Consider the following 23763-nt stretch of genomic DNA (forward strand, 5'->3'; position numbering starts at 1 on the left):
CCTCCCTGTCCCTGGGACCCTCGGAGCTGGGTTCCCTTGTTTTGCCAGTCTTACCCACAAGGAAACAAGGGCTGAGAGAGGGTGGGTGACATTCTCAAGCTCACCCATTCAGTAGGCAGCAGAGCTGAGATTAAAACCTCGTAATCTGACCAGACCCCATGCCCAGGTGCCATACTAAATGTCCCCAGGCTTCTCCTCTCAGTGGAGAAACATATTTAGACACAGTGAGCTGTGTGCAGACATGAACGGGTCAGGGCCATGGTTCTGCCAGAGGTCGGGGGGTTGGGGTCTCGCGGCCCGAGTGGTGGGGCAAGGAGGGAGAGCGGGGGAGGCCACATGGGGTCTTGCCTGGGTGGCTGGCTGGGCTTGGGTGCTGGGAATGACAGGGGCTCTGGACTTGGGGCAGGGCACACCAGGGCGGGGGTCCCTCTCCCTGGGTCATGGCTGCTGTCACCCTTTGTCCAGAGGAAGGGGGGCACCGAGGGTCTGGGGGTCAGATGGCACCGGGAAGGAACCAGGCAACAGGCTCCTGGGAGTCTATGACGCATGTCCTCGGAAAATGTCCGCAGCAGCCTGAAGCCCAGGCTCCAGTGGTGGGCGGTGCGGGGGGGGGGGGGTGAGGGGGGCTTGCCCCACCCTCTTGGCACACCCGGGGCCCTCGGGGCTCACCCCTCTCCCCGACTCTGTCCGTAGCTGCCACCAGAAGTGTGGCCGCAAGAGCTCCCTGCACCTCCCCGGGGACGTGTTTGCCGCCCCCGAGCGGGCTGGGGGCAGCCCCACCCAGGGCCCCATGCCCTACCTCGATGATGACATCCCCTTGCTGAATGTGGAGGAGGAGCCAGGTGAGTTCCGGCACAGGCCTGCCCTGCTGACCCTGGCGGGACCCGGGGCTGTGTCTGTCAGGGAGGTCACTTTCGACGAAGTGATTTGAGGACAGGCAGATCCTGTTGGCCCTTGGGGATCCCCCATGAGCATTTGGGCTTCCCTAGGGAGGGCGGGGATGCGGGTGGGCTTTGATGGGTGTCTGGGCCAAGCCTCTGATGGGCTGCTGTTCTGCCTGGCAGTGTCGCTGGAGCTGGGAGACGTGTCCCTGGTGTCTGTGCCCCCGGAGAGCCTACAGCCAGCACCCGACAGGGGCAGCCAGGGCCAGCTCATTGCCCAGCTGCAGGAGTTGCTGTATCACTGGGCTCTGTGGTCAGCCGTCAAGAGCCGCTGGGTGATCGTGGGTAAGTGGCTCTCCACCCTCCTTCCCCTGTGTCTTGCGGTGGGATCCCAGCCCCCTCCTGCAAACGAACCTGGGTTAGTGTCTCACTCTCTGGGCCTCCCCCCTTCCTGTGTAGAATGGAGCCGGTCCCACAACAGCTGTTGTTTATTGAGCACCTACTACCCACCAGTCATCATGCTGGGCGGGAGAGCAGAGCCCTCAATGCTTGGGCTCCAGAGTCAGACCACCCTGTCAGACCAGTCAGTCACCAACTGGGTGACCAGCCAGTAAGGCTGAGCCGTGAGTCAGCCTGAGCCTCACTTTCCTATCCTGTTTCTGAGGAGGAGAATAGCATCTATCTAGGGGTGCCTGGGTGGCCCAACTGGTTAAGCATCTGACTCTTGATCTCAGCTCAGGTCGTGATCTCACGGTTCCTGAGTTGGATGGAGCAGCACGTCGGGCTCTGCACTGACAGCGTGGAGCCTGCTTGGGATTCTCTCTCTCTCTCTCTCTCTCTCTCTCTCTCTCTGTCTCGAAAATAAATAAATAAACTTAAAAAAAAGAACAGTATGTATCTAACAAGGCAGTCGTGGGGCAAGTAGAGAACTCAGCCGGGTGTGTGGGGTGCAGTAACTGCTCAAGAAACATTGAGTGCTGCTGTTATGATAACGATTGACAGTATTTAAGGTTGTGTATAACCAAGCGCGTGTGCCAGCTCTTTATCAACTGTTAAGTGCCCTAAGGTAGTGGCCGATTCTCATCCAGGAGTCTGAGATGGCAGCTTATAGCCTGATCTCCAAACGACACAAATAACATCCATCCCCCCCGACCCCCCCCCCCCACCAAGGACCGGTCCCTGACAAGGCTTCACCCCCAGGCCAGCACACCCTACCTCTGCCAGCTCCCTTGGGCCCCCGCCCCACCCTGCCACCGCACAAAGGGAACAGCTCTCACCTGGGGCTGTGGGTGCCTCCTGCGCCCTGGCCCCACCTAGCGCGGCATCCTCTCCTGGCAGGGCTCTTTGTCTCCGTCCTCATCCTGTCCCTGGTGTTTGCCAGCCGGCTCCGCCCCGCCAGCCGGGCCCCCCTGCTCTTCCGGCCCGATACCAACATCCAGGTGCTGCTGGATCTCAAGTACAACCTGAGCGCTGAAGGCATATCGTGCATCACCTGTTCAGGTGAGAGTTCCGTCGGGGTGTCCCCTGTGGCTCCCTGCTCTCTTTGGAGTTTCGGGTCTCCAAGACTGTCCGCCTGAGAGATGTGACGTGTCCAGGCTGTCCGTCACCGTGCAGCCTCAGCAAATCGCTGAGCCTGAGTGTTTCCGCGTTTCCTGAAACAGGTATTTATTGGGTGCTGGGGAGACCGCAGTGGGCAGGACAGGCTTCCTGAACTCAGGGAGTTCATTCGCCTGCCAGGGGCCAGCGTTGTAATAGTGGATCTGAGCTGTGATGGAGGAAGAACAGGGCACCTGGGGAGCTCGAGAGAGAAGAGAAGAGAGGTGGGCAAGACCAGGGCCAAGTCTGAGAGAGGCAGCCGCAGGAGCTAAGGCCAGCCAGGTAGGAGGGGCCAGGGTCTGGAGGGCTAGAGTGAAGAGTCTGCATTTTATTCTAATTGGCAGGGGGAGCCAGTGGAGGGTTTTGAGCAGAGTAGGGCTGTGATGGAGGGCGCTGTGTGGACGTGGACGGTAGGGCCAGGGTGCAAGCTGGCTGGGAGACCAGGTAGGAGGCCGGTGCCCTCATCTGAACTTGAGATCGTGGGCCTGAGGCCAGCGTGCTTATGGGGGCAGCGGAGCCACGAGGTTTTTAGGAGGTGAAAGCCATAGGATTTGGGGATGGAGGTGGTATCAGGGATGAGCAAAGAGGTGAGTTAAAGATGTCTCCTCGCCTTAGAGGTAGTCTGGTCCAGAGGAGAGCCTGAGGTCTGGGTTGGGGGCAGGGGAAGTTGGCCAGACGGTTAGAACCAAAGGAGAAGATGCTTGGGCAAGTGCTTCCTGCTCCTAGGAGAGGATCCGCTGACCGCTCTAATTGCCTTCGTTTAGTTAGGGCGGTGTCCGTATTAACCTGGCCTTCCCCTTGGTATTGGCATTAGCCAAATGCATGATAATCGAGTGTGGCTCAGGGAGGTGCCTGAAGAGCCCCTCCTAAATTGGAGCCAACCCCCTCCCCCCCACTCCCGCCACATCCCCGGCTCCTCTCCTGCCCGCCCGGGCACATGCATCAAACTCCATTACTACTGCCGCTCTGAGGCCACCTGCCATCCCTCAGGGCCCGGAGTCAAAAAGCCACATCCACTACCATTTCACAGATGGGCAAAACCCAGGATAGTGCCGAAACTCCTGGAATCATCTGGAGAAGGGCCAGGATGCCGGCCCAAGTCCAGCCCCCAGCCCCTTGTAGCTCTCAGCATTCTGAACTGCCCCTCAGAGGGACCTGTTCATGTTGTCCCAAAAAGGGCTTGCAGGGCCAATGAGACTGGATCTGAATGAGGCTCTGCCTCTCACTTCCTTTGCGGGTCACGGCACCTCCCTGAACCTCCGCTTTCTCCTTTGTCAAGCGGGGTTAATGATAGCGACCTTCTAGAATTATTGTGAAGATTGCATCTTTGAAGGTGTCAAATTTCTCTCATTAGAAAACAACAAAGAAAACAGAAAATTCATCCGCAGTGGTTGAGGCAAAACGAGACAGTCCCCTGTCATCTGTGCTAGTTGATGACGTTCCTTTTCTAATTGTTCCCACTAATTGAGCATTTATCACGAACCAGACATGTAGCCAAGTGCACGAGATGCAGCACCCCGTCTGGTCCTTCCACCACCCTCTGGAGATTCGGGGTCACCCCGTTTGCCAGAGCAGGGACGTGAGGCGTGGCGAGGAGGACGAGGGGATGCATCCGCGTGTCTTTCTCTGGGTGGAGCTGACAAGTGCCTTTCTTTCGCCTTAAGATTCCTGCGAAATCAGGGGCGCCTGAGTGGCTGAGTCGGTTAAGCATCCGACTTTGGCTCAGGTCACGATCTCGCAGTTCAGGAGCCCGAGCCCCCACGTCGGGCTCTGCGCTGACAGCTCGGAGCCTGGAGCTTGCTTCGAATTCTGTGTCTCCCTCTCTCTCTCTGCCCCTCCCCTGCTAGAACTCTGTGTCTCTGTCTTTCTCTCTCAAAAAAAATAAACAACAAAAAAATTTTAAATAAAGATTCCTGCAAATTTGATATTTGGCACTTTTTCAGTTCCATCCTGTTTCCTTCAGACCCCTGACACCCCTCCCCCCAAGCTGAGAGCCCTGAGGCCCACATCCCTGGGGCTGTTATCCATCCCAGTCTCTGCCCTCCCCTGCCAGGCTCAGCCAGGGAGGCCCTGTGTCCCTAATGATGTGTGGTGGGGGGGCAGGTCTGTTCCAGGAGAAGCCCCACAGCCTGCAGAACAACATCCGGACGTCCCTGGAGAAGAAGAAGCGGGGCTCAGGGGTCTCCTGGGCCAGCCGGCCTGAGGCCACCCCACAGGGTAAGTGGGGCATGTGTTCTGGCTGGGGTGGGGGCTCTGGGGGATCCTGCTTGATGCTGGGGTGTGGAGGTCCTGTGGAGATAGATGACATTCATTCCCTGGGTCTCCTGGGAGAACAACAGTCTGTGTTCTTGGGGTCACTGAGGAGGGGTTGGGTTGTGGGGGGGGTGACCTCAGGGCCCCTCCTGCCAGCACCACAGCCAGGCTCTGGTGCCCTAGGAACCTGCCGTGCACCAGATCCACCCTGAGTGTCTGGGGGAGGACAGGGGTGTCCTGAGCCCTGGAGGGTGGCTCATCCCTGCCCGGGTCTCTGTCACAGATGGGGTGCTGGGACACGTGTAGGAATCAGCCCCCACCCTGGGGCAGTTTTGTGTGTCCTTGTCATCCCCTGGCTGTCGTCACCCCTCTGTGCCTACCACTGTCACTCCCAGCTCCGGCCCCACCGCTCAGCCCGCGCCCCGCCCTGGGTGGCACCGCCCACATTGCTTGCACCTCGTCACCACGATCCATACCATCGCCGTCACTCCCTCCACCTATGCCGCCACCCCATCCTGGTGACCACTGCCATCTCCCTTTCATCTGTGCTACCAACCCATCCCCGCGTCCACCACCAGCACCCCCAGCTTGCCGTGGGCTCGGTCCAATAGAGAGGCGCAGAGCCAGCATTCAGAGCTGAGCCCTGATGCGGAACAGAGAGCGGGCTGCTCCGGGGTCAGGGAAGCCGGTCAGGGTGACTGTCCACCCCTCCTCCATCCTTCGTTTGTCTCCCAGACTCCCCAGGCACCGTGTATGTCTCCAAGATGAAGAGTAAGGGTCACCCGGCCGTGTACAGGTTCTCCCTCAACGCCAGCCTGCCTGCCCCTTGGCAGATCGTGTCCCCCGGGGACGGGGAGGTGCCCTCCTTTCAGGTGAGTCCGGGCTGCCGGGACTTGAACCGCTGCTGCCGAGGAAGGTGGCCCTCTACGCCGCACTGGCGGGCACTGGCCATGTAGGGAGGGGGAGGCGGGGTCTGCGAGGATGGAGCTGCTACAGGCAGATGAGGACCCTCTCCCAGCCAGGTCTGCGGCACCTACAGAGCGGGGACAGCATGGGCTCCCAAGTCAGCCAGACCTGGGTTCGAGTCCTGGCTCTGCCATCTGTAATCTGGGTGTCTTCGGGCAGCTTACTTAATCTCTCTGAGCCTCAGTTTCTTCATCTGTGAAACGGGGTGTGTAAAGCACAGCCAGGGTCGGAGGTCCATGAAGTGAGGCCTGCATGGCATGTAGCACGTAAGACACAGCAAGTGCTGCTCAGCAAGTTACATGTGGTCCTTGGCAGCCGCTCCCGCACCCCAGAAAAGAGCCTCTGAGGGCCAACCCAGGCCCTGTCAGGGGTCATCTGTGTTTCTCTGACATGTTACACCCTCTGGGGGACGTAGTTACCTACGTCAGTTCCTGTGTTCAGGCTTTATATTTCCATTTGAAAGATGCCTGTGGCGTTTCCTGACCCTGAGCCTTTGCACTGCTGTTCCCACTGCCCAGAAAGCTTTCCTTCCAGCTTAATGCATGGCAGGCCCCTCACTGACGCCTCAGCGTAACTGTCACCTCCTCACAGGGCCCTGTGCCCGCGCACTTCTCAGTTCGCCCTCCTCCTCCCCTGCCCGTTTATCCTGTGTCTTATCATCCTGACTCTTTAATTCACAGCCCCTGCAAGAACGCAAAGCCATGGTGATCGGCAGCCCCCCGGGGGGCAGGAACCAAGCCCGTGTTGCTGACTACTGTGTGTTCAGGGCCTGGCACACAGTAGGTGCTCAGCTGCAGAAAAGGGCTGAGGCTCAGACAGAGAGGGAAGGATTTGCCCAATGTGCAGACTCGAACCCAGGCCTCCTGAGCCTCTGTCCCCAGCTGTGGGCGTGGGGACGGGGTGGGACCAGCCTCGGGGGGAGGGTGCAGAGCCTGAGGCCGGGCCCAGGCGGAGGCAGCCCCCCGGAGTCACGTGTCTTGTCTCTGTCGCTCCACTGCCTAGGTGTATAGAGCGCCTTTGGGTAACTTCACCAAGAAGCTGACCGCTTGTATGTCTACAGTAGGGCTGCTCCAGGCGGCGAGCCCCTCCCGCAAGTGGATGGTGACAACCTTGGCCTGTGACGCCAAGCGGGGCTGGAAGTTTGACTTCAGCTTCTACGCGGCCGCCAAGGAGCAGCAGCACACCCGGTAACAGAGCATCGCGGATAAGCCGGTGTCCGCCAGCCCGGCCCCCTTCTCGCCAGGGATGTCAGCAGACGCCTTTAGGAAGCCCCTGTCCGTGTGCACACACGCATTCAGGTGGTTCCGTGCCCGGGACTGGGGCGCGGGGAACGCGGGCGCAGAGGACGGCCCGTGACCTGCTCTGCCGCTCTGCCTCGTGCTGGCTCCGCAGCTCCTTCGCGAGCCTCATGTGCTGGCCTCTTTCCAGGGTTCGGGGGTCTACTCAGATGCCCCCCCGGGGAGAGGCTGTCCCCCCCACCCCGCCTCCACCCAGAAGAGCCACACCCGCTCTCTCTCCCCGCGAGGGACCCCCTGCTCCCAGTCTGGCCCCATCACCACCTGGAAACACACTGACCGGCTGGTTTGTAAGCTGTGTTGCGTCAGGAGCACGCGGGCATCCTTCCACGGGCGCCCTGACTGCTTCCCCTGCTCTGTCCCTCGCACCTGGCACGATGTCTTGCACACAGGGGGCGCTCGGCTAACACTTGCCGAATGAATGGACGTGTGCGCTCCGTACGTCCTCTCGAAGGCACTTTTCACATTCTCTCCCAATATAATCAATTCAGAAAACACCGCCCTCCCCTCCCACCGACCATAAGGAGACAGGAGAGGGACTGTGTCTATTATACTTACCTGTCGTATCCCCAGGCCCTGCCTAGTGCCTGCTATGACATAAGTGCCCCAAAATACTTAATGAGTGTTGAGATTCTGTGCCTGTGCACTGGGGGCGGGTCTCTGAGCAGCGGGGGGCACCTCTTTCCCAGGTTTTATTCCTGTGTTCTGACCCCACATTCATTTCTCCATTGAGGCTGTATTTTATCGTTCATTCACGTAACAAACACGGGGCACCGACTGTGTGCTAGCACCGTGCTAGTCCTGGGGATACGGTGGTAAACAGGACAGATGTGGGTCCTGCCCTTAGGCCGGCCAGCGAGAGACAGCAGCTAACGAGTCAGCCGTGATGTCGTTAAAAATGATGATACGTGCCCAGAGAGCAGCAGTGCGGTCCCTGTGCTGGTGACACACGGGGCTACGGTCTCTGACAGCCTGGCCTCAGGGCACCAGGCACCCACAAAGGCTGGACTCCACTTGAGGCAGAGGGCAGTGGTGCAGAGGTTGGGGGGAGTGGAGAGGTGACTGAGACGGGTTCCCTGGGTCCTTCCAGCCTCGGGTACCCTGGCTCGGGCAGTGGGGGTCCCTCTGCCCGCTCTCCCCTGAGGCCAGGGCTGGGCTTGCTCTGCAAGGACACAACGGCAACTGGGATCAGGCTGCCTGGATGAGCTTAGAACATTCTAGAAAGAACCTTGAGCTCCATCAGGTCCAGTGGTGAACAAGCTAACCGCGGAACCCTTGCTTCAGACAGAATCTTGAGGCTCAGTGACTGTTCAGGTTAAGGTGAGGGTGCCTCTGAGCAGGAACCCTGAGGCTGGCCCCGGGGGGGCCCCTCTGTGAACTCTTGCACCCCCTGCAGGGCGGTTTGGAAACCTGGTCTTCACCCCTCATGCAGCAGGTGGGGAGACACGCAGAGGGGAAGGCTGTGAGGCAGCCCTGGGGAGCGCCTTGGCAGTGGCCAGACTAGAAGTGGCCTCCAGAGCCCAGCCCCCAACCTGAGACCACATCCTTGTGCTGGGGGACCCGAGTCCGTCCCCTGCACTCTTCTAGCCCCTTCACCTCCCAGGCTCCTCCCGGCCTTCCCAGCCTCAGCCCGGCTCCTTTGCCTCCACAGGAAAGTGTACTTTGCTCAGTCCCACAAGCCCCCTTTCCACGGGCGTGTGTGCGCCGCGCCTCCGGGCTGCTTGCTCAGCTCCAGCCCCGACGGCCCGACCAAAGGCTTCTTCTACGTGCCCAGTGAGAAAGGTACGTGCACGGGGAGGCTGCCTTGGGGCCTGGGGAGGCCCGGCCCCACCCTCCTGTACAGTCGTGACTCCCTCTGCAGTGCCCAAGGCCCGCCTCTCGGCCACCTTCGGCTTCAACCCCTGCGTGAACACCGGCTGCGGGAAGCCAGCCGTGCGGCCGCTGGTGGACACCGGGGCCATGGTCTTCGTGGTCTTTGGCATCATTGGCATCAACCGCACGCGGCAGGTGGACAACCATGTCATCGGAGACCCGGTACGTGGGCCCACTTTGAGCAGATGCCAGAGGACCCGACTGCACCAGGTTCACAAACCAGGCTCGGGCGGCCACTAGCCCTGCTCCCCATACCCCCTCCTGGCTCCTTTGCTCACGAAGCTCAGACGGGACCACCATGGGCTCTTGAGGGCACTGTTTCTCTTGAGGAGTGATCAGGGTTGAGCTCTTAGAATCACCCAGGAATCTGGGTACATTTTGGGCCTGAGCTGGTTGCCCCCTCAGCATGAGGGGCTGGAACGGAGCTGAGGGAGAATGCAGGTGTATAAACCCCCTCCTTCTGCAGGAGGCCCTCCCTGCGCCCACAGCCCTTGCTGTGTGCCTGACCGAGGGGCCCTCCGCTCTGTCTCCTCCCTTGTACACGCTTGTGCCCTGTGCTGGGCTCTCGGGTGTCTGAAAGGGAGAGACACGGACAGAGCCGTGGCTGGGTCCGCCTGGCACAGAGTGGGGGCTAAGCACGTGGTAGGCAGGGCTGTGGATGTGGTACCGTCATAGCTCCTGCCTTGAGAAGCCAGTCCAGCTGAGTATACAGGAATCTTTCCCGAAGTAATTCGGGAGCCAGAACAGTCTGAGATCTGTGTGATCAGTCTAGACCGAGGATCCCGAGGTGTTTAGAGGAGGGTGGGGAGGTGAGGAGGGGACAAAGCTCACTGGGGAAGTGGGTGAGGGATTTGGATGTGCAGAGGGAGGGGAGGGAGCAGGAAGCCCCCGTGAGAGCCTGTGGGTAAAAGCAGGGGTGAGCCCCGGGGGGCTCACCGTGCAGGGTGGGCAGTGGTGGGAGCCCTACAGAGTGGACTCAGGCAGGGACCTCAGGCGACTGTTCCCGGGGCTCCAGCACAGTGTCTGTGATGGTGGTGGGAGCTTTGGAGATTCTGGCCCCGGGGCAGGGCCCAGGGCCGAGTTCCTGACTCACTGAGCAGCCTGTGCCCGCTTGTGTCTCCTTGGGAAAGGGCAGTGTCATCTATGACAGCAGCTTTGATCTCTTCAAAGAGATTGGGCACCTGTGTCGCCTCTGCAAGGCCATCGCGGGGAACTCGGAGCTGGTGAAGCCAGGCGGGGCCCAGTGCCTTCCCTCAGGTGCGCGGGGGGAGGACAGGCTGGGGAGGCTCCACGGGTGGACAGCCGTGAGCACACGTGTGCCTGGCGCGTGTCCTGCAGACATGCATCTGTGCCTGCATTTGCATCTGCGCTGGGGTGAGGGGTGCGTGACTCTTCCCGAGTGGGTTCATGCGTGAACATGAACAGGTGCAGACGTGCACATGTGTGGGGGCACCTGCAGCAGTAGCTTTTCCAGAACTGGGAGCCAGGGCCGGGGCTGACACAGATGAGGCCCTGCCAGAGCTCTGCTCAAGGGAGCACAAGATGTCCTTTTCCACCCCGATGGCAAGTGACTGTTGTAAGTTGCCTAATGGCACTGCCACTGGTTACAGACATGTTTGAAAGCTGGGGGGCTGGGGGAAGGGCATGCACCCTTCCCACACTCTCACCCGGTGGGTGAGGACACACGTCCGGTCCGGGGTGGGGGGATGGGGTGGGGCAGGGGTGCTCTCCCGGGGTCCCCTCCCCGACCACCTCTCTCCCCTTCTCCCCGCAGGCTACAGCACCTCCTCCGTCCTGCAGATGCTGCACCCTGAATGCAAGGAGCTGCCAGAGCCCAACCTGCTCCCGGGGCAGCTGTCCCACGGGGCGGTGGGCGTCAAGGAAGGCCGAGTGCAGTGGATCTCCATGGCCTTTGAGTCGGTGAGCTCCCGTGGCCAGCCGGGCACAGTGCAGAGGGCTCGCCTCACGTGTGTGCACCTGATTCCCCGCCCCCGGCCCAGACCAGAGGGGCTGCTCGGGTCACGTGGTTATGAGTGTCAGCATCAGGTATTAAACCAGGGCCACTTGACCACAGGGTGCTGCCCTTTCTCTGATGTCGGCTGTCCGCCGGTTCCCACCAGCCCAAGGTGTGTGTCGTTTTGCAGCCTCTGGGCTGGGGAGCAGACGAGGTTGGGGGCTGGTGAGAGTCTAGGATGCTCCCCTCTGAGGGCCCCTTTGGGGGGCCTGGTTATGGGTCGCAGAGCCAGGTGCTGGGCCTGCCCCAGAAGAGCTTGGAAGCCAAAGGACCAGCCATCCACACACGTCACTACTTCCTCTCTCATCCTGACACTCCCTGGACTCCCACGTGCACACGCACACACACGCACACACACGTGAGCACACGAGAGCCCTGACTTGGGCATCTGCGGACCTCAGGGCCCTGGCACTTCGCTCCACGAGGCTTCCCAAGCCCGCCCCTGCTGTCCCTGTGCCGAGACCCAGGATCCGGCTCCACCTCTGATCCTGGTGTGCTCTGTGTCCTTGAACAAATCACGTATCCCCGCCGGCCTCAGGTTCCTCCTCTGCAGAACGGGGTCAGTGAGGATACACGTGAAAGTCCCAGAGCAGGGTGAGTGCCTGCCTCTTCCCCCGAACGGCTCCTCAGAGCTGGGGGCTGTGAAGCAGACTCACGCTGCAGCCAGGAGACAGGCAGCTTGCTGGGCAGTGACAACAGCTATGATGGGGAAGCACCGAGGCCTTGCAGAGCCCAGCAGAGGCCTGTCTTGGTTAATCAAAGAAGGGCTCCTGGAAGAGACAGAACCCTAGTGAGAGCCTTGAAGGCCAAGTGGGAGCTGGCTGTGCAGGCAGAGGGAACAGCGTGTGCAGAGGGCGTGGCGTGAGAGCGTGGGGGCTCTGGGAGCTGCAGCGGGCTCTGCTAGAAAGGGACAGGGACTGTGGTTACATCAGAATCTGCTGCCCTTATAAGGATCACACGTGCACGCAGAGGCTGGTGGGAGGTAATCCTGGACTGTGGCACCCTCTGCCCCCATGCACAGCATCCTCTGTGTGCAGGTGGCCAAGGGCCGGCTGCATCTGCCACAGAGCAGACCAGCTGTCACCTGGGAAGGGTGAGTGGGCACCGCCCCCTGCCCGTCTCACTGACTCATGTGCCCCACAGACCACGTACAAGGGCAAGTCCTCCTTCCAGACATACTCCGACTACCTGCGCTGGGAGAGCTTCCTACAGCAGCAGCTGCAGACGTTCCCTGAGGGCTCAGCCCTGCGCCGAGGCTTCCAGACTTGCGAGCACTGGAAACAGATCTTCATGGAGATCATAGGCAAGTGGCAGCCCTGCCCCCCACGCTGGGGCCGGGCCGGTGGCAGCGGGTGGGGGAGGGGGGAAGGGACAGGGAGGTGACCTGGGGTGGGGAGGGCAGGGCAGGGCCTGTCTGAGCTACAGCTTGTCATCTCCTCAGTCCTGGCCAAGAGCCCTGCAGCAACCAGAACAGCATGGTGGCCAGGAGTACCCATCGGAGGCCAGAATTGGGGTCTCCTGCTCTGGGGTACCTAGCCACGTTCTCTGATCTTGAATCTGGCCACCTAGAAAGTAACAGTGATCACCACATGGCAGGTCTCTGTCATGCTGGGCCTTCCCGGTGCCACGCCCCATGCCGAGGGCCTGACCCACGGTCTCTCTAAACTCCCAACAAAGCCTGTGGGGTAGGGGCTGTGATTGCCCTCTTTTACGGGTGAGGCTCAGGGAGGTCATGGCTTGCCCAGAGTGACACAGCTAGTGGTGACCGTGTCCACCCGTGGAACCCCAGTAACCTCGGAACCACGGAGGGGAGGGGGGCCTGTAGGCGCCGCACCCACGAAGCCCAGCTGAGGACCGTCTGCTCTTGCCTTCCAGGGGTGCAGAGCGCCCTGTATGGCCTGGCCCTGTCCTTGCTCATCTGTGTGGCCGCCGTGGCCGTGTTCACCACCCACGTGCTCCTCCTCCTGCCTGTGCTCCTGAGCATCTTGGGTATGTGGCAGAGGGGTGACAGGCATCAGGCTGTGGGGCCAGGAGTGGGCAGGGGCCTTGCTAGTGGCCTCCGGTCGGCAGGTTTCTCTCCACCCTTAACTGTCACATCTCCTCAGTGAAGGTTTCCCAACCACCCCCACCTCCCTCCCAGGCAGAAAGACCCTCAGCCACAGGCGTGCATAGGACGGTGCCCCACAGGCGTGTGTGCTCCCGCAAGGGAGCCGCGCGTCGCCAGGTAGTAGCTCCTGGCCCAGTGACCCCTTGCCGCACCTGTCCCCCCCCTTGGAGCGTCCGCTTCTCTCTGGCCCTGGCTCTCCTTGTCCCTCCTGTGTCTAGAAGTGGGGGCTCCACTCTAGGCTTGGCCCCATTCCCCAGGGGCCCTCCGAGTTCACCCAGGACCCCTCAAGGACTGTGTGGGTGAGGCTGGGTCCAAGCTGCCTCCACCCCTGCCCCCTGCAGGCATCGTCTGCCTTGTGGTGACCATTATGTACTGGAGCGGCTGGGAGATGGGTGCCGTGGAGGCCATCTCCCTGTCCATCCTCGTCGGCTCCTCCGTGGATTACTGTGTCCATCTGGTTGAGGGCTACCTGCTGGCCGGAGAGAACCTGCCCCCGCACCAGGCTGAGGTGAGCGACCTGCCAGTCCTACCCCAATGCATCTCCCGTCCCCGGTGCAGCGGAGGGACCCTCCAGGACAGCTGGACATCCCTGGTGCCCAGCTCCCAACCAGACTGCGTTCCAGGGGCTGAGGTTTCCACGGCCAGTCTCCTCGCCCAGGGGACTCGGGTCCTAAGGCATTTCCACCGAGCAGCGCTCCGGGCCTTGGGCGGGTCCATCCCCCAGCCTGTTTCTCGAGCATAAGGGGTTGGATCCATTGACGCCCAAGGGCCCTTCCTGCTTCCCTGTGTCCGAGTCTCATTCTCCAGCCTGGGGAGCAGGGCGGGCTGTTCCAGTCGTGACTCTGAGGCCAACAACCACCCGTCCGGACCTCTCAGCTTAGTGAGAATGTACTCACATACTCTGTGCCCACACCAGCTCTGGGTCTCGTAAAGTTTTCGTTGTTTCCTAACCTGGAGTTGTGGTGGTGTGAAAACTCTCATAAATACGTGAATCAGCTATGTGTTTAGGTGCTTTTGGTCAAAAGAAAGAGCTCCGTTCCAATCAGGGCCATTTGTGAGGACCTACTGTGCAAATCAGCTTTAGCCTGGTCGTCATAGCAACCTTTAAGCGCCTGCCTGTGCGCCCTCTTCAGGGAGTTGGTTCATCTTCACACCCACCCTGGGGAGCAGGTGCTGTTACTGGCCCCATTTATTTAGGCAGAATTGGGGACCTCCAGGAGCGGGCTGGCCCCAGGCGGGGAGGGATCTTGCTGGCATGTCCGTCCCTGGCCCCAGCTCTTGCCCTCACCCCACACCAGGACACCCACTCACAGCGCCAATGGAGGACACTGGAGGCCGTGCGGCACGTGGGAGTGGCCATCGTCTCCAGCGCCCTCACCACGGTCATCGCCACAGTGCCCCTCTTCTTCTGCATCATCGCCCCGTTTGCCAAGTTCGGCAAGATCGTCGCGCTCAACACAGGTGTCTCCATCCTCTACACGCTCACGGTCAGCACGGCCCTGCTCGGCATCATGGCCCCCGGCTCCTTCACCCGGACCAGGACTTCCTTCCTCAAAGCCCTGGGCGCTGTGCTCCTGGCGGGGGCCCTGGGGCTGGCCGCCTGCCTCATGCTCCTCCGGAGTGGCTATAAGATCCCCCTGCCCACTGGGACCTCCCTATAGCGCTGGCACTGGGTCCTGACTTAACGCACCTTTTGTCCAGTGTGTGTGGGACGAGGCCCTTGCTCTCTGATCCCAGAGACATGTTTCCTGGCTCGGCTCTAACTCATTCTGTTCCCAGGCCTGAGCTGGAAAGGCGCCAAGTCGCTCAGCGTGGGAGCCGATGCCCACCTGTGTGGCCCGCACTGCCTTCATCACGGTGCCCAGCCACAGTTGGATGGGAAGCTGGCTACCACCATGCCAGACATCCCCTGATAGCAGAAGAGTCCAGCCCCCCTCCATGCCGGGTCACCACGGGGGTGTCCCTCTCACACTGCCTCAGTGCTGACAACTTTCGCATGCAGGTGTTACAGGGCCCCCACTCTGCAGATGTGAAAACTGAGGCACCAGGAGGCAAATTGACTGACCTGTAGCTGGGTCGGTGACAGAGCCCAGCCACCTCCTGAGTCCCATGCTTCCCTCGGGGAATTTGCAGGAAGAGCACAGCGGGTTCAAGGGCAGGGGCCTTGCACCCCCTATCCTATTTTTCCCTTCCCCCAGCTTTATGGCGGCCAGTGCTGGGTGGTCCTGTGGTCCCTCCCAGGCCTTTTGGTCCTGGCCAGAGAGTACAGAGACTGGCCTGGGGTTCTGCATGCCCGACCCTGGCCCCAGCCTCAACAGGCTCCTTCTCCCTGGGGGCTGCAGGGCCCCAACACAGCCTTCCTCACTGATCCAAGTCCCCAGCTCCCCCACTCGACTCTGGGGCCGGAATTGGGGGAGGCAGCCCCTGGGAGATGGGGGCTGATTGTGCCTGCCGGCATCTCACAGCAGATGGTTCCAATCCCAGTGACAGGAAACTGCCGCCATTAACACGAGCATCGTAACATCGCTGGCTCCCCCATATTCTTCAAATCGTGATAACTAAGTATTCGCAGGCGAGGGGTGGGCCTGGGCCCCCCAGGGACCAAGGTCCCAGAGTGCTCTGCGTGCAGGGGCGAGGTTGGGGGCTTTGGGTAGCTCTGTGGGAGTGGGGCTCAGTAGATGTGCCTTCTTTTAAGGGGCTCCTCTGGCTCCTCAGCTGGGGTGTTTTTGAGCACGTCTGGCGTGTCACGTGCTGCACCAGGTACTGGCCTCCTTCCTCGGGGCAGACGCTGCCCCCTGGGCTTTGGGGAGCTGCACACAGACTGAGCGGGAACTGAGCCCTGCGGGTGAGAAAGGCGTCAAGGGTGGTCTCTGGGCTAGCTCACCTGGCCCTCTGTAAATATTAACTGGGGTCCAGGGATGCACAACAGCAGCACAGCACCATGTTCCCACTTAGTGCCCGCCTGGAACCAAGCAGGGACTCGGTATTTGTGCCGGGAACAGCAGACTTTTGGACTGCTGCCCTCCCCACCCCCACCCCCCCATCTATGGTGAAGACAGACACTGAGCAGTTAATGGTACCAGTTACCGTGCCGGACATCCTTCTGGGGATTTGTATTAATCTGCTGGGGCTGCCATAATAAAATGCCACCAACCGGGGTGGGGGGCGGGGGCGGCGCTTAGACAACAGAAGCTTATTCTCTCACGGTTCTGGAGGCTGGAAGTCCAAAACCAAGGTGTCGGCAGCGTGGTTCCTCCTGGAGGTTCCAAGGGAGAATTCGTTCTGGGCCTTTCTGCTGCCTCCTGTTGGTTGCTGGCAGTCCTTGGTGGTCCTCGGCTTCTAGACACATCACTCCAATCTCTGCCTTCACCTTCTCGTGCTCGTCTTTTCTCTGTGATGTTGACGTCATTTTCCCTTTCTAAGGACGCCAGTGGTATCGGATGAGGGTCTGTCTTAATGACTCGACTTTATCATCTGCGAGGACCCTATTTCCAAGTAAGCTCACATGTGTAGGTGCCAGGGTTAGAATTTCAGTGCGTCTTTCGGGGGGATATTTCAACCCAGAACAGGGCTCAGCCTGCATAGATCCTTCATTAACCTTACAGAGTGGGTGCTAGCATACCCATTTTGCACAGGCTCTAAGAGATGGACTTGGCTAGGTCACATAGCTAGTTAAGGTGGAGCCAGACTTTGCCCCCAGCCAGCTTGCCCCAGGATGTATGCTCGGCCAGTAAGGGCATACTGCCTGTGGGAGAACTATAACAAAGCCCGATGATGGGGACATTCAAGGTTGGTGGTCACATCGAGCGAGAGGCCTGTGGTTAGAAAATCTGGGATGGAAACCGTTGAATGTGTACCATACTTCACACTTAAGCACTCTCTCGTCAGCCTTATGTGAAACCTGAGCCCTTGGAGGCCCAGCAAAGAGCACTGTCTCTCAGGGGCAGGTCGTGCTTGGGACCACACAGCCCTGAATGGGCTGCTCAGGGATTCAGGCCAGGCCAGTGAACCCAGGGCTCTGCAGCGTAGGGGACCCTTACGGGGTTGTGCCCCTTCCAGTGATCAGCACTGTGGGAGGAGCAGGCAAGCTTCCGGGTGAAGCCCAGGCAGGAGGGGGTGACCGGGAGGCAAGTCAACAAGACAGCCCGGAAGGTGCTCTAAGAAAGGACTGCCCCGTCTGTCTAATAGCCTCTCCAATAACGTAGTTTTAAAGCGGAGGCAAAGTCATTTGCATATCATTTGCATGCAGTCCAATAATGCCCATTTGTAAAGAAACCCTCAGCCCATTTCCTTTTAAGAAATAGCTTCTCCTCCTTCCCCTTGGCCTCTGTTTTCTTCAGTGTTGTGGGGGTGTTGAGCAGGCAGCCAGGCCTTGGCGTCGCTGTCACCTCCCCGCAGTTGACTAGGGCTGCCCTGCCTGGGCACTATCCTGGGGACCCCTCTAGCTCTCCAGTGAGCTCGGCTCCCGTCTCACGGATGAACACCTGGGACGCAGAGGGGAGGGTGGTTTCCGGTAGCACCAGGCTTCTCCGGCCACCCCCCACCCCGCCTCCCTGCCAGGCTCCCCCTCTGTGGGTGGCATTCTCAACTTCAGATCTTTATTTCCTCATCAAAGCTGACCTGTCCTGGTCCCTCAGGCCCTGTGTGGTGACCGCTCTGTCCAGCTCCCGGCCAGGAATGCTCTCCTCACCAGGGGCGGGGGCCGAGGCAAGGCTGAGGGAAGGATGTGGGTGACTATTTGGGCCCACGCACCTGTCTACTTGTCTACAAGTAAATCGCCCTTTAACTTGTTTGTGAATATTCGCACGCAGAGTCCCAGAGGCACTAACTCCCATGAAAAGAACCTTGACCTTCCTTTGCTACTGATGCACAGCTCACGGTTTTAATGAGCTTTTGCTGAGCATTAATGAGATGCCCTTCATTAGCTCGGGCACAGCAGTTATTCTGGGGTCTGTGAAGATGTGCAGGCATTCAGCAGGCCAAGGAGGGCCACGGGACACCAGGGGAGCCCGGCAGAGAGAGACCCTTGTCACCTGCAAAAGTTCCCTGAGCCCCAGCTTCTCTCCCTCCTTCCTTTGGAGGCCAGGAGATACTTATTAATGAGAGCCAGCTTTTTTTGGAGTGCCGACTGCGTCCCAGGTCCTATCCATGCATTCTTGGGAATTCTCACAGCTTCAGAAGGGAATGTTTTTGTTCTGTTTCACTGCTGAAGGAAATTGAAGCTCAGAGACAAAAAGTAACTGGGCTGAGATCACACAGCTTGTGAGAGACAGAGCTGGGCTTCCCACCCAGGGCTGTTGGCTCCTGACTATATGTTCTGTGTCCCCTTCAGCCTCTCAGCATGCACCACCTTTGACCCGAGGGCCAACTGACAAATGTCCCTCAGTTGCTGTCCCCCGCCTGCATGCTACTCTCAGAAAAAGGAACACCAGGTCTAGAGTTGAGAGTCCAGTGTCCGAAGTCTTAGTTCCAGCCCTGCCTGGGTGACCTTGAACAAACCACTGAACATTGATATAATCCCTTGGGAAATGGGGCAGGGGACAAAACGACGTCCAGAGCTCCGAATCCTTCCACTGCTATGCTGGCAGAATTTGAGTCTCCTGAAGTCCAGCTGTCCTCTTCGTCCACCCTCGGTGGCCATCCCAAGTCTCTCTTGTTCCCATCATTGTTCACATCTGATAGGCAGAAGAATACCCTTTGGAGCTGTGTGTTCATTTGTCCAACAACTTCCTTGCCGAGCACCTACTGTGTGCCAGGCACCATTCCAGGCCTCAGTGATACAAGGTAATGCAAACACAGACCCAGACCCTGACCTCCTGGACCTTACTGTGGAGGTGGGGAAAATTAACAAAAGAACCCCTCAGGGTGCCTAGGTGGCTCAGTCAGTTGAGCGTCCGACTTCGGCTCAGGTCGCGATCTTACAGTTTGTGAGTTCCAGCCCCACGTTGGGCTCACTGCTGTCAGCTTGTTAGCACAGAGCCCACTTCAGATCCTCTGTCCCCTTCTCTCTCTCTCTCTCTCTCTCTCTCTCTGCCCCTCCTTCACTTACGCTCTCTCAAACGATAAATAAAACATTAAAAAAAAAAAAACTCAAACACATAACCAAAAACAGACAGCAGTGAGGAAGAAGAGTGAGGAGAAAGGGCCCTTTCTGGGACTGGGACTGGGACTGGGACTGAGGACCGGTTTTCTTGCCTCTGGGGAGTTGATCCCACCAGACACAGGCCTTCTTGAGCCAAAGGACAGCCTACTGCAGGCTGATGTTAGGCATAAAAGAAGGGATTCATTGGATCTTCGAGGGGGCAAGGCTGGAGGCTTTGGGGGCAGCAGACATGGAAAGAGGTAACACGCTGGCCCAGGAGAGAACATCTGGCTCAGAGTGACACGCACAACCCACCAGGTGAATCAAAGGGAGCTGAGCGAAGCACGCAGAGTGGCCCTCTGCACAGGCCTCGCAGGCCAGCCTCGGTTCCTGCAGAAAGTTGCTCAGGAAGAACCAAGTCTCCTTTGCCTCTAGAGGAGTTCGGAGCGGTGGTCACACGCACTCCAGCAGGCTAAATACCATTGCCTTTGGCATTCAAGGCTCTGCGGAGTCCTGTGAAATGCCAACCACTCCCAGCGGATGTGAAATAATACGAGCCCAGCCTCCCTCTTCCACACATCACTGTGCCTGAGGGGCTCAGGCTGGCATGGGGCTTGATGTCTTTGACCAGCCCCGCCCTCCAAGGCTGCCTGGATTTGCCTTAGAGACTAGGTCTGCATCCTGAGACCAGGTTGCAGCAGAAGGCAGAGTGTGCTTCCCAGCCACAAAGAGGTGCTCGGGCCCCCCCCCCACCACACCCCCAACAGGGGGCTCAAAGGGAGCCTCTTCCTTTCCCCCACCCTCTTCCTAAACTTTACTGTCTCCTTCTTGGCTTCCCCACCTGTAATCTGTCTCCCATACAAGCCCATTCTTCCCTCTCTGGTCACTGCACCTTGATTTTTCTTTGAGGATCTTCCCGCATCCCGGACGTGTGGTGCAGGTGAGGCTGAGGCCACCCTCCCCCGTACACACACACTCCCCCAATTACCCCCTCACATCACCCCCACCCCTCCACCAGGTGAGTGGGTATGTAACCCAGGCCCGGACAATAAGCACATTCCATCTCCTGACCAAAGTGATTGGTGGAGGGATGGGCACCTGACCCAAGCCGGTCCATTGAGTGTCTTCCTGGGGACTTGCTGGAATCATGGGAAAGATGTACTGTCTTTTGACTGATATTCCCAGGTTGTGGGAGGAGCCCAGAGCCTGCCTCGAAATGAGGCCAGATCAGAGGAAAGCAGAGCTAAGGGTAAAAGTCAAATTTCTGATCACGTTACTTAAGCCTCTGGATCCAGCCATGCCTGAAGCTAGACATGCCTAGATTTCTTTCTTAAGCCAATAAACCCCCTTTTCCTTAAGCCACTTTGAGTAAGGTTCTCTTTCACTTTAAATCAGGAGTCCTAACTAAATAACCTCCCACCAAAGGCTTCAAGAGTTTCTATTATTTACAGGCTTAAGCCCCAACTCTTGCATATAACATTCAAGGCCCATAATGACCTGGCCTTAAGCCTCCCTTCAAGCTCACCTCCTTCAAGGTCCTCCAGCCATCCTAGACTCTTCATCTGCCCCAGACATTCCCCATCTCCATTCTGGACTATACGCACATGTCCCCCTCACTTTTCCCCCATTAACACCTGTCAAACTCTGGCCCGTCCCTCAAGGCTCAGCTCAGATGCCATCTTCTCCATGAAGGCTTCTACTTCTCTTGCATGGCTCTTTGCTGGAACACCATGTTCCATGTTACCATGAGTCATGTCCACATCTACCTTCCTGGTTGACAAAGTACTCTTAAAAAGGAAAAAGCTGTGCCCACTCCTATGACTGCCCAAGGAAGCTGGACTCTATCCCAGGGGAATGGGGATATAATGAAGGGTTCTTTAAAGCAGGAGACCATTATAGGCTTGTCCAATTGGTAAAAATCTTAATGTTTGATAACACACTCTGTTGGCAAGGTTTGGGGAAACAGGCTCTCTTATGCATTGTTGGTAAGAGTAGAAACAACTCAAAATGGAGGGTAATTTGGCGGTAACACTCAAAATCACAACTGCATGGTCCTTTTGACTAAGCGAACCCACTTCTGAGAATTTAGCCTGCAGATAAACATACACTGGTCAAGTGTAGACGTTAATCATTGAAGCCTTGTCTGGTATAGCAAAGGACTGGGGGCTCCTAAATGTCCATCAACACAGGGACCAATGAAATAAATTAGTCCCTTCAGACAATAGAATACTCTATAGTTGTAAAGAAAGAACAAGGAAGCTAAGCGCCAACAGGCGAAACATCACCAGGCTACATCAAATCGGGCAACATGGCAAAACAGTGTGTAAAATGTGCTAGCTTATGTGTTTAAAAAAATAGGTAGGTGAGAGGATATATACTCATTTTCACTTGTATATGCATAAAGAAATGCTGAAGGAAACAAGAAAAGCTAAAACACTGGTTACCTGTGGGCATGGTGGGGGGGTGGGGGAGGGTACCAGGCAGATGGCAGACAATCACTGGAGGAAGACTTTTTTAATAAATCTTTTCATATTCTTGGATTTTTTTTTTGACTGCAGGAATGTAGTACCTGGATGATTGTTTTTTTAAGCAGAGGAGAAATGTGGCTTTCATCTACTCCTTAGAGAGCTCACTCTGGCTGCAGGACAGAGGGTAGACTGGAGGAGGGTGTAGTGAGGCAGGGTGAACAGTGAGGAAGGAGGGAGGGGAGCACCCTCCACCCAGAAAAAGCATCTACAAACATCAGCTGAAGTGCTCTGAACCCAGGCACTGCCAGGAGCTGGTGGGGCCAATGGCAGCCTCCCTGCCTCCTTCTCTAAGCAGAAACATGGGACAACCACCTGCTCTGGAGCCAAAGAATTTAATCAGAGGCTTTGGAGTGACCAGGAGTGTGGCATTGCCTGATGCCTCTTCCTCTCCCCCTTGTAGTTGGGAAGGCAGAGGGGATGCTTGGTAGGGGCACAGGGTGATAGAAAAAGGCCGGGGCCAGGCTATGTGTCTGGGCTGGTGTGCAGTCTTAGAAATCGGGTTTTGTGTCCTCATTCTGCCTCCATTAGCTGTGTGAATTTGAGCAAGTCACTTGCTCTATCTTAACCTGTTTGCTCATCCATTAAATAGAATAGTCCATGGTGCATGCTTGTTGTATTTTAAATGAGATAATATAATGCCAAGGACTTGGCCATAGTGATATCTGCTAAACCATCATCACTACCATCATCATTGTTGTATAACAGATTTCTCCCAACTCAGGGTAGCATTTATGTGCTTCAAGTTGCAAAGCTGTTCAATAAATAGGGACTATTTGCTTCCCAATTAGTTTTTCTCCAACTGTGAGTGGAATGTTTTTTCCTGTCCCATTGATGCTGGGTCTGGCCATATGACTTTGCATTGTCTACTGGGATGCTGGCAGGCGTGAAGCAAGCAAAGGCTTGAAATACGTCTGTCTGAGGGGACTTGCCCTCTGAGCTTCTGCTTCTCCAAGAGAAAGATGTGTCCCAGGGAGCCCACCTGTTCTAGGAGGCTGAGAGATATGTGGAACAGACTGGATCCAAGCTGTAGTCTAGAGTCAAGCAAAGCTAGTCCTAGCATAGATCACCTGACTCTCAGCTGACACTGTAAGTGATTGTTGTTTTATGCCACTGGGTTTGGGGAGATTTGTGTTGCAGCATTATTGCAGCAATAGCTGACTGAAGCATTGGCCATTACTTCCAGAATAAAGTTGAAGGTCCTTCATGTAGTCTTCGAATTCTTTTAGGGTCTCATTGACAATTTCCCCATTTTTATCTCACACTACTGACTCCACTTTGCACCTTGGGCCTCAGTTGAACCAAATTTATTTCAGTCCTGATGCATGTAGTGCTCTGACTCACCTCCAGCCTCCACTGTGGGCTGTTCTCCCTGCCTGGAACACTCCTCTCCCTACTGCACTTTGATAGCTCTTTCCTACCCTTTGGGACTCAGCTTCCTCCAGGAAGCCTTCACTACTGCCCCATGTCTGAGTTGGCTGTACTGGGATGTGACCCCACAGCCTTTGTATTTCTTGTGCTCCGTATTTTTAGTGACCTTCTACTTGTCTCTCTCTCCCCACGAGGGCATATTCCATGAAGGCAAAAGACTGAATATCCTCAGTTCCTGGCATAGAGTATATTCATTATACATATTTGCTGACTGAATGAATTTCCTGCCCCTTTCAAGCCTCCATCTGCCTACTTGCAAAATGGGAACTATTTCATCAGAACTGGGGCAGAAGGATGCCCTTGCTTTGCTTCTCTACAGGGGGATGAATTCACAGGTGCCTTCTACTCTCCAGAAACCCTGCATCCTTCCTTGCCTTCAGCCTCCTCCCCCACCTCTTGTCAAAGGAACTCGAGGTGAAGGACGAGTTTCTTGGCAGATCAGTGGAGCCTTTGTTCTGCACAAGCCTACCTGACAGAGATGCTGCTTGTACTTATCTGGCTTGTGTGGGGAGAGGAGAAGGGCTTCTGACCAGACTGTGCCGCAACAGTCACTCCACTCTGCCTGCCAGAGTGCCTTCAGGGCAGATCTGCCTTCCCTTGGTGAGAACAGGCAGAATTCTACAGGGAGGGGTGGAGGGAAGCTGAGATATAACCGAGTCCCTTACACATGCCTTGAAATCATGTCATTCCTACTACCCTCCCTGAAAGGAAGATTGTATCCCCGTTTTTCAGAGAAGAAAG

The 23763-nt window shown here is 57.6% G+C and overlaps 1 protein-coding gene across 4 annotated transcripts in view; it reads left to right on the top strand.

Annotated features, from left to right (window-relative positions):
* The window catches only part of DISP3 (dispatched RND transporter family member 3), a 57983-nt gene extending 35185 nt beyond the window's left edge, over positions 1-22798 (top strand). For 3 of the 4 annotated variants that reach the window (XM_045475615.1, XM_045475613.1, XM_045475614.1), the window contains 14 exons: positions 694-842; positions 1065-1226; positions 2220-2381; positions 4581-4694; positions 5466-5602; positions 6699-6883; positions 8643-8773; positions 8853-9025; positions 9994-10120; positions 10638-10783; positions 12021-12180; positions 12753-12866; positions 13326-13492; positions 14283-22798. In XM_045475615.1, the coding sequence (XP_045331571.1) occupies positions 694-842; positions 1065-1226; positions 2220-2381; positions 4581-4694; positions 5466-5602; positions 6699-6883; positions 8643-8773; positions 8853-9025; positions 9994-10120; positions 10638-10783; positions 12021-12180; positions 12753-12866; positions 13326-13492; positions 14283-14645 (2290 nt within the window). In that variant the 3' untranslated portion in view covers positions 14646-22798. The remainder of the gene's footprint in view (positions 1-693; positions 843-1064; positions 1227-2219; positions 2382-4580; positions 4695-5465; positions 5603-6698; positions 6884-8642; positions 8774-8852; positions 9026-9993; positions 10121-10637; positions 10784-12020; positions 12181-12752; positions 12867-13325; positions 13493-14282) is intronic. The other variant, XM_045475616.1, reaches the window with a different exon arrangement.
* The last annotated feature ends 965 nt before the right edge of the window (positions 22799-23763 follow it).

Source organism: Leopardus geoffroyi, chromosome C1 (genome assembly GCF_018350155.1).
Source record: "Leopardus geoffroyi isolate Oge1 chromosome C1, O.geoffroyi_Oge1_pat1.0, whole genome shotgun sequence".
Lineage (NCBI taxonomy): Eukaryota > Metazoa > Chordata > Mammalia > Carnivora > Felidae > Leopardus > Leopardus geoffroyi.